Genomic DNA, 16,967 nt, shown 5'->3' with positions numbered 1-16,967 from the left:
TTGTTGTTTTTAATTCCTTCTTTGACTTATTTAACTACTTCAACCATTTTATCTCAATCACCCTAAAAATATCTGCACTATTATTATTATTATTATTATTATTATTATTATTATTATTATTATTATTATTATTAAGGTTTTGGAATAATAATAATAGTCTTATAAAAAAATATTTAAATGAAATTTAAAAATAAAATGTCTCTATAATGCGCTTACCCTATACACATGCACCGTGTTCGTTATTAATATTCATGATCTATGCTATGGTCTATGGGTATCGTTTTCTACATTATTGTCACACTAGTAGTTACATTGATATCTTTATTTATGCATATTATTATTCCAAAATTCTATTAATAGAAATAATAATAGTGATAATAATAATAATAATAGTAAAAATTGTAGATCCAAATTGCTTATTAAAAAAAAAAATATTAGTAAAAATTGTAATAGTAATAATAATAAAAGTAATAATTGTAATAGTAATTATATTAATAATAATAAAATAATAATTGTAATAGTAATAATAATAATGCAGATTTTTTAGGGTGATAATAATAATAATAATTGTAATAATAATTATATTAATAATAATAATAGTGCATTTTTTAGGGTGAGAATTATGAAATGGTTACAGTAGTTAAATTAGTTACAGAAGGAATTAATAACAACAAAACTGAACTTGTCCTAGTGGTATGGAAAAGTTTGTATTAACTATATTGTCATTACTCATTAGTTCAAACGTTGGTGTGTACATTGAATAATTTTTAGAATTTTCTGGACCAAAATAGATAAGAGGTCTATTTGAACGTTTTAAATATTAAAGGACCAAAATGATAATTATAAGGTTGGTTGATATTTCTTTTCTAATTCCAATTATAAATTAAAAAAAAACTCATAAAAATTTAATCATTTTTTGATAAATTTCTTATTAATAATTACTAAAATTATAACAAAAATAATATAATTATAATTATATAAAAAATATTAATAATTATTCAACAAAAATTTAAAATAAAAGAGATCAAGTAAGAATAAAATTATTTACTACTTTATTCTTATTTTAATATAAATTTCGAATTACATGAGTTTTTCAAATGATTTTTTTATGTATCATAAAAAAAATAGTAAATAAGGTGTTAATTTAAATATTTATTAGGTTAATATTATTATTATATCTTAATTATAATGATATATATCTAATAATATAGTTTAATTAATACAATTAATTATACTATTAATTGTATTGATTCACACATTGATTTTAATTTTTTAATAATTATTGAATTTTTTCGGATATGCATATTCGAAACATTCTAAGATCAAAAACTAGAATATTTCGGAAAAAAAAGAAATTTAGAGTATTATGATTTAATAATACAATTACTACTTTCATGTATCTTCTTCAGGGTCACTTATAAGTATTACTTTCATATATGTCAGATTTACTCATATAAAATAGATCTGTCTCATATCTAACATTGGTATCAGAATTCCGATTGTAGGACTAGGAGCATCTCGTATTTGAAAAGAAAAAATATGAAACCATAGATGAGAATACTGAAAGAGATGTGAGGGTTGTAAAAACCGGTCCGAGACCCGAAAACCACCGCGACAAAAAGGTATCAAAAGCATCTGATACCGTTATTCACCGTTTTAAGATAGAAAAAACAAATCGCAAACGAAACTCCTTTATTATCGTTAAAAACACCGATATGGCAGCGAAACACCGCTATGACCGCAAAACACCGTTAAAGACATAATTTTAAGAATCTGAAAGAGAATCGAAAAGTATAAGGAATCAGAATATTAAAATTATGAAGTTAAATTGCTTTACAGTGAGTTGACAAACAACTGAAAAAGTTAAGAAGAAGAATCACGTGTTAGTTTTATTGTGCAAGGTTATGAATAATTTACACCACGAAAACCAACTGTTTTCAGCAACACAACATCTATATCGACTCAAATCGTGAAAGTCGATACACAACCACAACGTGACCGCAACTGATTTATAGATGTGGCCGAAATTGTGAAAGTCGATACACGACCGCAACCGGTTTTTACATGGGATGCCATAACGACTAAGATATACCATGTCATCAATTTAGATGTAACACATAGGGGTGGCAAAGCGGGCGGGCCGCCCCGTTTAGGCCCGCCCAATTTAAGCCCGTCCAAAAGCGGGGTGGGGAGGGGCGGACCTACTTAGGTGTCCGAGCTTAAAATGCCCGCCCCGTTTACTAACGAGTAGGCGGGATGGCGGGCCGGCCCGCCAATTTTTATTTATTTTTTTATTTTATAATTTGATTTACCACATAATTTAAAAAAATTTAATTATAACCAAAAATGTCGATAAAATAATTTTTTTAAAAACGCATAATAGAACTTCAACATATCTTAAGTCCAAACAATTCAAAAAATAAAACAAATAAAGATCAATTATAACAAAAAAAATAACGAAATAAACTCAACCACAATAAAAAAGCGTATCAAAATAAATAAACAAATAATACATACACACTCCGTCCCAAATTATAAGAGAAATCCACTTTTTAGATTCATTGAATAATTAATATATCTGGTATGTATACAGACCAAATACATCATTGAATAATTAATGTATCTGGTTTGTATACAGACCAGATACATTAATTATTCAATGAATCAAAAAAGAGAATTTCTCTTATAATTTGGGACAGAGGGGGTATCACTTTAATCCTATTTAAAAACTAACTACTAAAAATCCCAATTAAGAATTTACATAAAAGAGACGGTGATAACAATTACACCACATAATACATCACGGTGCATAAAATAGTAGTGCATAAAATATCAACACCTAACTTTCTCACTAATTACTTCATATAAACTTTTATATTAAGCGATTCCTTAATAGTTAAATCCAAAATTTGTCACACTTATAGACTCATCAAATCCTTTTTTTTAAATCAACATCTATTTCTAAAGAAAACATGTGAGCTAATGTATTAACAACTTAATAATTATGCATGTTATACAACTGTTCTTTTATTTCAAGCTTTTTCAATCAACACATGTATTATAAAGTTATAGAAAGAACGTTACAATTATAATTCAATTTGTATGTATTATAATTTAGAATACAATTCAATCAATATAATTATAAAAGAAGAGTGTTGTTTTTATAGTTAAAGTTATTTTAATTCTAAATAATTTTTTTTTAAACAAAAAGCCCGCGGGCAAAACCCGCACCGCCTCGACCCGATTTTTAAGCGGGCTAGGCGGGACGGATAAACCTAAGGTACTGAGCCAAAAACCTCAGCCCAGCCCGCCTAAAATGGCAGGTCAAATGGCTCGACTCGGTGGACCTGACCCGTTTTGCCACCCCTAATGACAACCATAAAAAAATAACACTCAATAGTATAAGGAGTAAAATTCTCTAAATATTAACATGGAGAGACCTTTAATTAATTTCAAAAGAAATTAATAAGAAAAATGAATATTTTAAAAGCTAACAATTGCATATATTTGTCTTAGAATAGTACAATCTTTTTTTATAAGTAATTTGGTTATATTCCTTTAAAATATTATTTATTTGTATTTTACTATTTTAAATCTTTTTGACCAAACACAACTTTTAAATTTAATTTATAGTAAAGTTTAGAAAATTATAATTGTTTAATTTTTAAAAGTATTTTACTGTAACCTTTTTTGACTAAAAAATAATAAAAGTAAAATACCATAAATTTTATATAATTACAAACTTCTATTATATAGTTAAAACATTTCATAAAAACAAAAACATTTCTAAGAGTCCATATAGAATTTACAATCATGTCTTCATCTCTATTTTTCATCCCCGACGATCTCATCAGTGAGGTCCTATCCCTTCTTAATGTAAAATCTATTCTTCGATTCAGATGTGTTAGCAAGTTTTGGGACACTCTCATTACCGATCCCATCTTTGTGAATTTGCATCTCAAGAAATCAGAAAAACTAAATCCTCATGTCATTTTAACCAGCTGGCATACCAAAACAATCACACCCTATGGCAGTGACCATGATGGTGAGTATACAGGTGAGTCACCCTATGGCAGTGACGATGATGGTGAGTATACAGGCGAGTCACCCTATGGCAGTGACAATGATGGTAAGTATACGTATGTCCACGGTGTCATTCCCCATTCCATAAGCAGTCCACGGTGTCATTCCCCATTCCATAAGCAGTATACTAGAGAACCCTTGGTTCACTCTTTATGTCGACTCTGACTACTTGGTGGAAGACAAAGGTTGCTCTAGTATGGTTGGTTCTTGCAATGGATTGATCTGTTTGGATGGTCTTACAGGCACCCGTGAATATTATGAGTATTGGTTCCGATTATGGAACCCAGCCACCAGGACAACATCTCCAAAATTTGGGTTCTTACGTTTATTTCACAATCGTCCCCACTACACTTCCTCCTATTCTGATGATGGCTTTTACAAATTCACCTTTGGTTGTGATGATTCTACGGGCACTTATAAGCTAGTGGCATCACGTCACAATTATAGTGAATTGAGAAGTAATGTAAGAATTTTAAGTTTGGGTGATAATGTTTGGAGGGAAATTCAAAGTTTCCCCGTTGATCCTTTGTGTTTGCGCTTAAGAGGTGAAACTGGCGTGTCTTTCAAAAGCACTATTAACTGGTTGGCTGTTCATAATACAGTTTGGTATATCGGTGATGATTATAAGGATATTACTATTGATCAATTTTTAATTGTTTCGCTTGATTTGAGTACAGAGACTTACAATCAGTACTTATTGCCTCCTGATTTTGATCAAGTTCCACCTCAACCTCCAATTATTGGTGTGCTGGGAGACCGTCTTTTTTTTTCTTCTCGTTATAATGAAACTGATTTTATAATATGGCAGATGGAGAAATTTGGGGTTGAAGATTCCTGGACTCAATTTCTTAAAATTAGTTGTCACTCTCTTCAAATTGATTATGATTATAGTGAACATATGAAGCATTTTTTTGAATTGATTCCACTATTTCTTTCTAAGGATGGTGATACACTGATACTTAAGTGCACTCAAGAAGACCAAGAAATTCTCTATAATTGGAGAAATAATACAGTAGTGCGAACAAATATTACTGCAACTACAACAACTACTGATGATGAAACTTCGAATTCTGCCTCATACTCTGCCAATGGCTATTTTGAAAGCTTGGTTTCAGTTTTTGGAGTGTAAGTACCTCTTTCATGGTTTACATGTTGATATTTATGTTTAGTTGTATATGTTGTTTTAGAAATCATAATTGTGTGAATGTTCTTTTTTTGGTTGTTTAGATTGATTGTATTTTGTTTAATTACTGTCTTATATATATTAACAAGTTATATTAATATATCTAAATATTAGAAGTTAAAGAGTATTTAAAAACAGCATTAAAGTGGCTCCTTGAAGCCTGAACTTCACATGTTTAAATTTAGCCTCTTGTTAAAGAATGAGATATAATTGATAGTTACGGAATGGCTTCTGAGTTATTTTTGTTCAATATGATAATTTTGTACATGCAATTGTAGATTTGAGATTATATTCTTTAACTTAATGAAAACACCGAGTTTTCTTTCAATGACAGTGCCTTCTTTTAAATCCATTTATTTTTAACAAATAAAATGGTGACATTCATATATGGGATTGCAGAATTAAAAGGACCGCCAACAACTAATACATTTTGGGAATTCAGAGGTTTGAGGAACAACAGCTAAGTCAATGGTGGGGAGAAAGAATTCAGCGGAACATGGTTTGAGTTAGTTAGGATTTTTAAAGTGAAACTTTTCAAGTTCAAGGTAATATATATGGCTGCAAGATTAGACCTTTTGTCATGGAGATGTTAATTCATCGCTACTTCAAAGTGGAATTTCCCAGGCTAGTGGTTTCAATCGATCTCATGATTTTCGCCTCCCTGAAGACGATAACTTGATTTCTACTGGAGACCCTCTATAAACCTTTTTTATCTGTTGGAAATTCAGTGATGGCAGATTTGTCTCAAGACTCACCTGCTGAGAATACTAGAAAACTTGCCGCTCTGAATTCTGCATTTAGAGTGTTAGGAAGAGACCCAATAGAATTAAAAAAAGATCCATTTGGCTGAAGGTGTTTGTTGAAACTCAGGAAGTTTTATTTTATTAAGGATCACTTATTTAAGTCTTTTAATGTTATTTGTTTTAGTTAGGCCCATGGCCCAAATAGTAAGGGAAACCCTACTATATAATCTTTGTATGCTGCCTCTTTATGACTAAGAAGAAAAGTTGCTTTTATCTTATTGTCTTTTTATGCAATTCTAGATCTAGGGTTACTATACACAAACCTATCATTGGTGCTTTCATCTCATCCTCTCTTGTCCTCCCATGGCTCCCCCTAAACCCCCTAACCCATCTTCTAAAGAGATTTTAGAAGAAGCTATTCAAATGTCCACCCTCCATCTCAACCAAGCTATGGCTGAAACTCAAGAGCAAATGGATGTAAGATTTGCTCAAGTTCATGATGATATAACCAACCAAGTGAGACAGATTCATACCATGTTAGAGAAAGACAAAAAGGTGGAAGGTTCTAGGTATGAGGCTGTCATGGCAGCAATTCAAAAAATATCTCTACAACAAGGGAAACAACCTGCTGTTACAGCAGCTGCAGCACACTCAGGAGGTAGTTCTTCAGGTATCACCCCAAAACCCTCTTCTATTTCTTTTGGTTCACCACCTCTAACCCACATTATCACCCCAACCCATTCACCCATAACCCATATTCTGTCCCCAGCCCACTCCACCATCCGCCCCACTCCAACTCACGTAATCTCCACCACTCAACCCACCATTTCCTTACCCCCTCAATACACCACCGTACCCCCACCCCCCCTTTTTCCACATTACCCTCCATATAATTCCCATTCTGCATTTGTCCCAACCCCTTCTTTTCAACCACAAATTCAAAATCCAGACCCCTATCATCAGATTTCACATATACCTCCTTTACCCCCTTTTAGATCACCAAAACTTGAACTACCTTTATTTGATGGGTCCAACCCTTTGGAATGGTTGTTTCAGGCTGATCAATTTTTTAGCTTTTATAATCCCCCACCAGAAAATCGTTTATCACTTATTTCATTCTATATGAAAGGAGATGCATTAGGGTGGTTTAAATGGATGCATCAAAATCGTTTGTTGACTGATTGGATTTCTTTCACAAGGGCCTTAGAATTACGGTTTGGTCCTTCTACTTTTGAAAATCATTAGGCTGAATTATTTAAATTGAAACAAACTGGTTCTGTTATGGACTACCAAACGAAGTTTGAACAATTGGGTAATCAAGTAGTGGGCCTGCCTGCTGAAGCCATTCTAAACTGTTTTATCTCAGGGCTGAATTTAGACATTCAAAACGAATTGGCCATACACAGACCCGCGTCAATCTCTCAAGCTATAGGTTTGGCAAAATTAATTGAGTCAAAACTAAAAGAAGCCAAACAGAAATTCCCCAAACCCTTCTCCACACCTTTCCAAAAACCAACTTATCCTAACATAAACCCTCAAAATGTCAAACCACCAACTGCAACAACCCAGCCCAATACTACCCCTCAAAAGAGTTTTTTTGCACAGCAGCCCAGATTTCCAATTCGAAAACTCACACAGGCCCAACTACAAGAGCGACGAGCCCAAGGCCTTTGTTTTAATTGTGATGAAAAATTCATCACCGGCCACAAATGTTCAACTAACAAATTCTTCATTTTGTTGGCTGAAGAAGAAGGCTTAGAATCAGAACAGGAAACAAATGAAAAGGTGGATCCTTCTCATGACCAAGATTTTAGTGACACATATTTTCAATTATCCCCCCAAGCTCTAACCGGACAGTTTTCCCCACAAACTTTGAAATTTCAAGGATCCATTCATGGCTTACCCGTTATGGTTTTGGTAGACACGGGTAGTACTCACAATATTATGCAACCTATGATTGCCCATCACCTCAATCTTAAAACCACTCCAATTAACCAATTCTCGGTGATGGTGGGCAACGGATCTCACCTTCAATGTGAAGGAATCTGCCCCAATGTTCAAATATCACTTCAGAACAATCCTTTTATATTACCTTTTTATCTACTTCCAATTGAAGGTGCAGACATTATTTTGGGCATGGCTTGGCTTCAAACCCTTGGGCCCATACAAGCAGATTTTTCAATTCCCTCCATTACTTTTCAACACCAAAACAACCCACTTACCCTTACCGGCGACCCAAAATCACTCCCTACAAATACCACTTTTCACCAACTACGCCAACTCATACATACTGATTCAATTGCCTCTTTTCACTTGTTACTTATGGAACCCATTCCCACTTCCCAAAATCCGCCCAATTTTTTTCTGCATCCTCTAGTAACCCATCCCTCCCACTCCCACTTACCAAACTCTTAACTAAATTTCAATCTATTTTTCAACAACCCAAAGGCCTTCCCCCACCAAGACCCCATGACCATCACATTACCCTTCTTCCAAATACACCTCCCATCAATGTGAAACCCTACCGTTACCCTCACTCAAAAAAAGATACAATGACTAAAATGATTCAAGATATGTTGTAAGAGGGAACTATCATGCCTAGCACTAGTCCCTTTTCATCCCTGGTTTTATTAGTAAAAAAAAGGACAGAACTTGGCGTTTTTGCGTCGATTACCGGGCTCTTAATGCTGTTACAGTTAAGGACATATTTCCCATACCCACCATTGATGAACTATTAGATGAACTAGGCTCAGCTACCATATTTACCAAGATAGATTTGTGTTCAGGATACCATCAGATCAGAGTTGCATCAAAAGACACGTATAAAACAGCTTTTCGAACTTTTGATGGGCATTACGAATTCCTAGTAATGCCCTTTGGCCTAACAAATGGGCCTTCTACTTTCCAATCGGCTATGAACGATCTGTTACGCCCCTACTTAAGAAAATTTGTTCTAGTTTTCTTTGGTGATATTTTAATTTATAGTGCTAATTTTGAGGATCACCTAACACATCTGCAGGTTGTTTTTGAGTTGTTAACAGAGCAAACATTTTTTGTGAAGTTATCTAAGTGTGTTTTTGCAGCAAATCAGATTGATTACCTAGGACATGTAATTTCAGCAGGCGGAGTTGCACCTGATTCAGAAAAAGTGAAGGCCATTTTGGACTGGCCCGCACCACGTTCTCTCTCGACACTCCGTGGTTTCTTAGGCCTCACCGGTTTTTACCGTCGTTTTGTCAAAAATTACGCCGCTCTCGCCGCTCCTCTAACCGATCTGTTGCGTTCCACTAATTTCATATGGAGTACAGAGGCTGCTATGGCCTTTACAGAATTAAAACAGAAGATGACCGACATGCCGGTCTTAGCCCTACCAGATTTTACAAAAGAATTTACAATAGAAACTGATGCTTTCGGCGTTGCTATCGGAGCTGTGTTGTCCCAGGAAGGCCATCCAATTGCCTTTTTCAGTAAGAAGTTGTGTCCGTGAATGCAAGTGGCATCAGTATATGTGCGGGAGATGTTTGCCATCACCGAATCTGTCAAGAAGTGGCGTCACTATCTTATAGGTCATAAATTTCACATTTACACAGACCAAAAGAGCCTAAGGAATCTGTTGCTACAACGCATTCAAACCCCAGAACAACAACGGTGGACAGCGAAATTACAAGGATTTGATTTTGAGATTTCTTACAAACCTGGAAAGTCGAATCTTGTTGCAGATGCTTTAAGCAGAAAGTTTGAACCAGACAAAGCCACTCTTCTAGTTTTCTCTTCACCCCTTCCAGATGTGCTCAATACCTTGAAGCAATTTTACAGAAATGACAGTGTGGGTCAGAATTTGCTCAACTTAGCAACTCAGCATTCTACAAACAAGGAATACAGTGTATGCCAGGGTCTACTATACTACAAAAATAGATTGTTCATACCAGATCTAGCTAATTTGCGCCAAAACATTCTGCACGAATTTCATCATACACCTACAGCATGCCATTCCGGTGTTAAAGCGATGTTAGCAAGACTGAGAGCTTCCTTTTGTTGGCCAGGGTGTACCTCGAAGTGAAAAACATGATAAAAAAATGTCCCACATGTAAGCACAATAAATATGACACACAGAAAAAAAAGGGTTTGCTGCAACCATTACCCATTCCTAAACAAGTGTGGGAAGAAATTACAATGGACTTTATTACACACTTACCTAGCTCTTGTGGTCACACGGTTATCTGGGTGCTTTGCGATCGCCTATCCAAATTTGTTCACTTCATTCCTTTACCAACTCATTTCACAGCGAAAGATCTGCCCCATCGTTTCACAGTTGAAATTTTTCGTCTCCATGGCAGCCCTAAAACCATTGTCTCAGACCTTGATCCCTTGTTCTTAAGCAAGTTTTGGAAGGAGTTCTTCAAGAATCATGGCACAACCCTGCAATATAGTACATCATATCATCCAGAGACCGACGGACAAACTGAGGTAGTAAATCGTTCATTAGAAACTTACTTACGTTGCTTTGTTCACGATCACCCTCGCACATGGCATCGGTTTCTACATCTGGCAGAATATTGGTTCAATACAACTTTTCACTCGGCGATCCAGATGACCCCGTTCAAGGCTCTCTATGGTCGCGATCCACCAAATATTTTGGATTATGTCCAAAACTCAGTTTCGGAGGTCACACTTGATTCAGCGCTTCAATAACAGCAACAGATCATAGATCAGTTAAAGGTACACTTGAAGAAAAGTAAGACTATGATGGAAAAACAAGCCAATGTGAAACGAAGACACGTTACCTTTGTAGAAGGCGACTTGGTTCTGTTAAAACTTCAGCTGTATCGACAGACCACAGTTCATCGCCGTACATCTCAAAAGCTTGCTCAATGTTATTTTGGCCCTTTTCGCATCATCAAACGTGCGGGTACCATCACATATCTTCTGGATCTGCCATCGTCCTCTCGTATCCATCCTATTGTTCATGTGTCTTTATTGAAGAAATATCATGGAGCGCAGCCGTCGGTGGATTTTCAGCAACTCCCTTTGCTGGACCTTGTAGATTTCGAGAATAATAACCTGCATCTACAAAATGAAACGGATCTAAACCACCTACCCACAACTTCAAGGCTAAACAGAACAGAAGAACAAGTTGCGATGTCAAAGGTTGTAGGGATCTTACCGTCCGATGATGCGAACAAAATCATTCAAGTTGGGGAAGTGGGTACAGATGGGTTGGCCTCAAGGGTGAAGACAAAAGGGCAACGAGACTTGCAAGTGCAAACGAGGAACAAAGAACTAACAAAAAGCTCTGAACTTGGTGACTTGAAGAGTTCACCGAAAGTAACAAATGAGAGGTACTTAGAAGACTCCTCTTTTATTACCCATGCCTCTTTGCCTACTAACGGTACTTTACTTGGGAAAGCTTCACACGTTTTCCAACTTACAGCTGGTTGCACTGCCCAAGGAGATAAGTGTGATCCTCACAACCAATCAGAAGCCGCGAAGAAGATTTCTTCTTATCCCCCACCAGTCGTTTCACCCAATAATCACGTGGGTGTGTTCCCACCATCCAAACAGCTGTCAACAAATTCAAATGCATGTGGGCTGCGAATCCAAGAGGGCCCAAATTCGCCAATAGAGCCAACAACTTCTTTACCATTGAACCTTGAGGACAAGGTTCCTAATGGGCCCAGGAGTAATGTTAGGAAGAGACCCAATAGAATTAAAAAAAGATCCATTTGGCTGAAGGGGTTTGTTCAAACGTAGGAAGTTTTATTTTATTAAGGATCACTTATTTAAGTCTTTTAATGTTATTTGTTTTAGTTAGGCCCATGGCCCAAATAGTAAGGGAAACCCTACTATATAATCTTTGTATGCTGCCTCTTTATGACTAAGAAGAAAAGTTGCTTTTATCTTATTGTCTTTTTATGCAATTCTAGATCTAGGGTTACTATACACAAACCTATCATAGAGACAGACGACTTATGATGAGATATTAATCCTGAATTGTTTTTCAATAATTTACTTGTAGAAAAATGTTATTGGGCGTGGATTAATTGATATATCAATTCTGTTGCAATTCATTTTGGATGCTTGATTGTTTTTTTATGACAAGGAATTTAGTGGTTGTATTTTATGCTTATTGGGATTGATTGATCTTAGCTTTTTAGATTTAGCATTTATAATCTTTTATTCTTTAGTTGAAGACCACATGGATTATGAGTTTCACAATGGGTCGTTTGCAATTCTGATTGTGGCTTTATTTTCATAATCACTATATTTAATATTTTTCTACTTGCACATGTTTTACTGACCTTGAGGACCAATGGACTATCAAAGCTAGTTATTGCTTGTTCTGGTTTACACGATTGTGTTTAGCTCATTCAATCATAAGTATGTCATATATTTAATCCAGTGCACTAGTGGAAATATAAATTGACCGACAAACGGTTGATTGTTTTGTTTTTGTTTTAAAACTGCGTTAAGAACATACAACTGACATGTTTTTTTTGGTTATTTTATTAGCCCCAGTCCAGGGGTTGCTGGTAGAAGGAATCATCCAGAAGCAATTCAGAGACTTGTCTTTTAGGCTTGTCCTTGCTAAAAAAAGTATATATGTGTGGTACACCTATGCTAGTAGGAGTGGCCAGAGATTTTATAATTTATGGTGGATTAGGGCAAGCTCACTATGGCGGGAGTTCATGTTTTGGGGTGTTTTTTGTGAGACGAGGGCAAGCTCACAAGGGTGAGAAACTCTGTATTTTGGGAGTAGTTTGTAAAAGCATAACGTTATCGTTCGGTATCATTTATGTGCCTTTGTATCTTTTGTGTGTTATGATATTTTGTTTATTCGATTATTGATTGATTGCATATTTGTAATTTGCATATAATTTCATTCGTGTGCTTGTACTCTTTTATGTACTCTTTTAAGATTTTAATTTGTTTGTAATCACTTCGACTACTGATAGTTTGTACCACTAAGAACCCTCTACACTTCATCAATAATATTCCTTTGATCCTTGTTGGTATTTTCATTTTGAGCCCATTAAATTGATATTATGCTAAAAGAAAGTATTGGAAGGAATGTGCACGTGACTATTGGGGCAAGCGAATGTGGCTTTGCAGAATCATAAGGGAGCAGTTAATGACTTTCGTGGGCTGAGAAAGTTTTAGAGGAACCCTCTTAATAATTCTATTAAAAATTCATACCCTAACCTCAAAAGATTTCAAAGAATGCAAATTCTTCAAAAACCATGAAGAAATCAATCTCTCCCTCCACCTTTTTTTGTATGCCTTCAAAAAGAATATATACATCCCTTGTGAAAATGTTCGTTTCAAACCTTCATCTTACTAATAGGATACTTCAAAGTGAAGTAAGAAAACATAGGATTGTCATACCTGTTAGGAGTAAATTAATGGTAAATTCATGTGTTAATATAAGTGATTTCTTCTCTAAACCAATGCAAAATGTGATGAAGTCATAGGTTTTCATTAAGAATTGAACTGAATAAGTTTAGTTCGTGCGTAAAGCAAATCGAATCACTTGTGGGTGTTATTGTTGCAGGTTTTGAGCTGAATAAGAACTTAAGAAGAACATGAGGAGGATAGAGAGCGTGAAGTATCAAAGGCAGAAGAAAAAGATGGAAAGTACAAAGGGCGCGCCGCGAGAGTTCCTAGGCGCGCCGCGAAAATATCTCTGTTTGAGGGGCGCGCCGCGCCAGCCCGTTGCCGCGCCGCGGCCTCGGCGTTAAAAGCCCAAAAGTTCTGTTTTAAAGCCCTAGTTTTCCAAGTGGTGAGATATACTTTGTTGGAGCGAAATTAGGAGATCTATCTGATTCTGAAGCTGAGAACAACAATTGAAGGTGGATTCTTTACCAATTGAAGGCATTCCATTGATGAAGATGAATTCCTCCATTGATTATTGTGTGTTCTTCATGTCTATGGAGAGCTAAATCCCCCTTGTTGAGTCTAAGGTAGTAGTTAACCTATGAATATACATTACCATTGATTAATTCCTGTGAACAATTGTTTGAATTTATTATCAATAAGAAACCTTGCCTTTAATTTACATCATTGTTGAATCTTTGATCGAAAGAAAGGATTTAACTTTTGCCCTAGGTTACTATATTGATTCAATACCAATTCGCAGAGATGGAATTGTGATTGGGTTTTCATAATTATCGTTCTTAATTACTATTATCGATATTGATATTTGGAAAGATCGAATCTCATACCGGTAAAAGTTTATCTAATTTGATTTGCAGACATGGAATCTTATTTGAGGATAAGTGAAGATAATAATTCAAAGGATTGTTCTATTGTGAATTAATTGATAACTGTATAGGATTAGGTTGATGAACCCTAAAGGCTCAACATATTTCTCTAATTGTTAACACAAAGTCTTTTACTTGCTTTTATTTTATTATTTGCTTTTGATATTATTAGAAGTATAAAACAAACCAAACCAAATTTCCTAACTCAAAATAAACAACTATAGAACGGCAGTGATATCAACCAATCCCTGTGGATACGATATATTACAGAAAATATTTACCCACAAATACTTTCAACAAATTGGCGCCGTTGCCGGGGATTGGTGTCAATATTGCACGCATTGCAATAGTTCTTATTTTGAGTTTTAATTTTCATTTTCTCTATTTGGTTGTTTCACGTGTTTGCTAGTTTTTGCAGAAGATTGTGTATGCGCAGCAAAGTTTCTAGCGATCAACTTCTTTTTGATCCCGAGATCGAAAGGACCGCTAGGAGGTTAAATAGCAAAGCACGAAGAAGAGCAAACATAGCAAAAGCAAGAGACAACGCAACCGCGACATCGTCACAACAACTTGAAACCATTGACGAGTCGCAAGAAGGATTCTTCTTTCACGAACTATTCACGGAGGAAGAACAGGAAGTTTTTATACAACCTATTGTTGGCAACATGGCTGCTAATGGTCCATGTGCTAATAGTCCAAGACTCAATCCTCAATTCGCTAGAACTGCCGCCAACGGGCGACCGACAGAACTGAAGACCGGTATCATACAATTGATTTGTGCAAGTCCTTTCGCCGGATTGGACCATGAAGACCCGTACACGCATCTTACTCGATTCTATGAGTTAGCGGGTACTACGGGTGTCGCTCAAGCTGATGAGGAAGCATTATTTAAGAGGTTGTTCCCACACTCTTTGCTATCTAAGGCAAAAGATTGGTATCTGGATCAACCCGAGGTAGTGATGACAAATTGGAACACATTGGAAGAAAAATTTCTGGAAAGGTTTTACTCTCAAAACCGATTCTTCGAAGCAAAAACAGCAATAGCAGTATTTTCTCAAGGTAGTAATGAATCTTTGAATGAAGCATGGGAAAGGTATAAAGCTATGTTGAGAAAGTGCAAAGGACACGGTTTTTCAGACGTTGACCAAATCCATATGTTCCGTAACGGTCTCACAGCTACAAACAAGACACTTTTGGACGCCACAGCTGGTGGTTCTCTCATGTCCAAAACACCTGAAGAAGCTACTCAGATAATAGAGCGCATGGCTCTAAATGATCGTCAAGGCAATCATGATCGAACGGTAAGAGATAAGAAACCCGGAATGTTAGAGTTGAACAACAGTGATGCTCTACTTGCTCAGAACAAATTGCTAACTTCACAAGTGGAACTTTTGACACAACAAATGTCTAAACTACCACAACAAATCAAGGAGCTGAACGGGGTATCTAATTCATATCAAGTTGCTAGGTGCGAATTGTGCAAGGGAGATCATCAAACAGGATTTTGTCCACCAGTGCAAGAAGAAGAAGTGAATTACATGAACAATAACCAAGGACAAAGGCAGAACCAATATCAGAATCAGCCATACCAACAAGGTTATCCACCAAGATATAACAATCAAGGGTACCAACAAAGGCCACCGAATCAAGGGTATCAACAACAAGCATTCCAACCATACACTCAACCACCGCAACAACAGCAAGGAGGACAATCCAAGTTGGAGGAGACAGTGAATCAGTTCATTCAAACATCAGTAATAAATCAGAAGAACCAGGAAGCTGCAATTAAAAATCTGCAAACTCAAGTGGGGCAAATAACACATCAGCTTACTCTACAGGCACAAGGAGCCTTGCCAAACTCAACCGTGAAAAAACCGCAAGACCAAGAGAAAATTAATGCTGTTACAACAAGGAGTCAAAAGGGTTTAGAATCGGAAAAAGAGAAAGAGGAGATAGGTGACCCTATGGCGATGGAGGTAGATCTGGAAATAAGAGAGAACCTAAAAGAGCCAGAGGTTGTAATACTACCAATGAAACCAGTTGAAGAAAAAAATAAGAAAGATGTTGAACAAGTGATTAAACCACCCTTCCCTTTGCGAGTGACAAAGAAGGATTCAAAAGAGAAAGACATTCAGAAGTTTACGTCCTTGTTCAAAAAGTTAGAAGTGAATTTACCTTTCTTTGAAGCACTGGAGCACATACTTGTGTATAAGAAATTTATGAAGGAGGTGTCGGCGAAAAAAAGATCACTAGAAGGAGAACCAAAAATTGCAATCGAGAAGTGTAGTATAGTCGCTGCAGCAAGAAAAATCCCAATTAAGAGAAAAGACCCTGGGGCGGTGGCGATACCATGCACTATCAAGAATATATCATTTAAAAAGGTACTTCTCGATTCTGGCTCTAGTGTGAGTTTAATGCCTTTATCCATTTTCAAAAGGCTTGAATTAGACAAGATTAGTGAAAGTAAGTCGTAATTACGGTTCGCCGATCACACTATTAAGAAATCTTATGGAGTAGCGGAAGATGTACTAGTAGAAGTTGATAAGTTTGTTTTCCCTGTTGACTTCCACATCATGGACATTCCGGAAGATGAAGAAACTCCGATCCTTCTTGGGAGACCCTTTTTGTCGACAGGACGCTGTAATTTTGACATTGAAAAGGGGACGCTAACGCTAAAATCATTTGATGAAGAAGTAACCT

General features: G+C 36.0%; 1 protein-coding gene across 1 annotated transcript; it reads left to right on the top strand.

The window, feature by feature from the left end:
- Positions 1–3,813: 3,813 nt before the first annotated feature.
- On the top strand, positions 3,814–6,196 carry LOC131627772 (F-box/kelch-repeat protein At3g23880-like). The gene is made up of 3 exons (XM_058898629.1): positions 3,814–4,129; positions 4,176–5,208; positions 5,666–6,196. The coding sequence occupies exons 1-3, from the start codon at positions 3,814–3,816 to the stop codon at positions 5,688–5,690; spliced, it is 1,374 nt and encodes a 457-aa protein (XP_058754612.1). The 3' UTR covers positions 5,691–6,196.
- Positions 6,197–16,967: the final 10,771 nt, after the last annotated feature.

The sequence above is a fragment of the Vicia villosa genome, unplaced genomic scaffold, assembly GCF_029867415.1.
Source record: "Vicia villosa cultivar HV-30 ecotype Madison, WI unplaced genomic scaffold, Vvil1.0 ctg.000402F_1_1, whole genome shotgun sequence".
Lineage (NCBI taxonomy): Eukaryota > Viridiplantae > Streptophyta > Magnoliopsida > Fabales > Fabaceae > Vicia > Vicia villosa.
The sequence above is the reverse complement of the archived record's forward strand: the minus strand, read 5'-3'. Positions and strand labels throughout refer to the sequence as shown.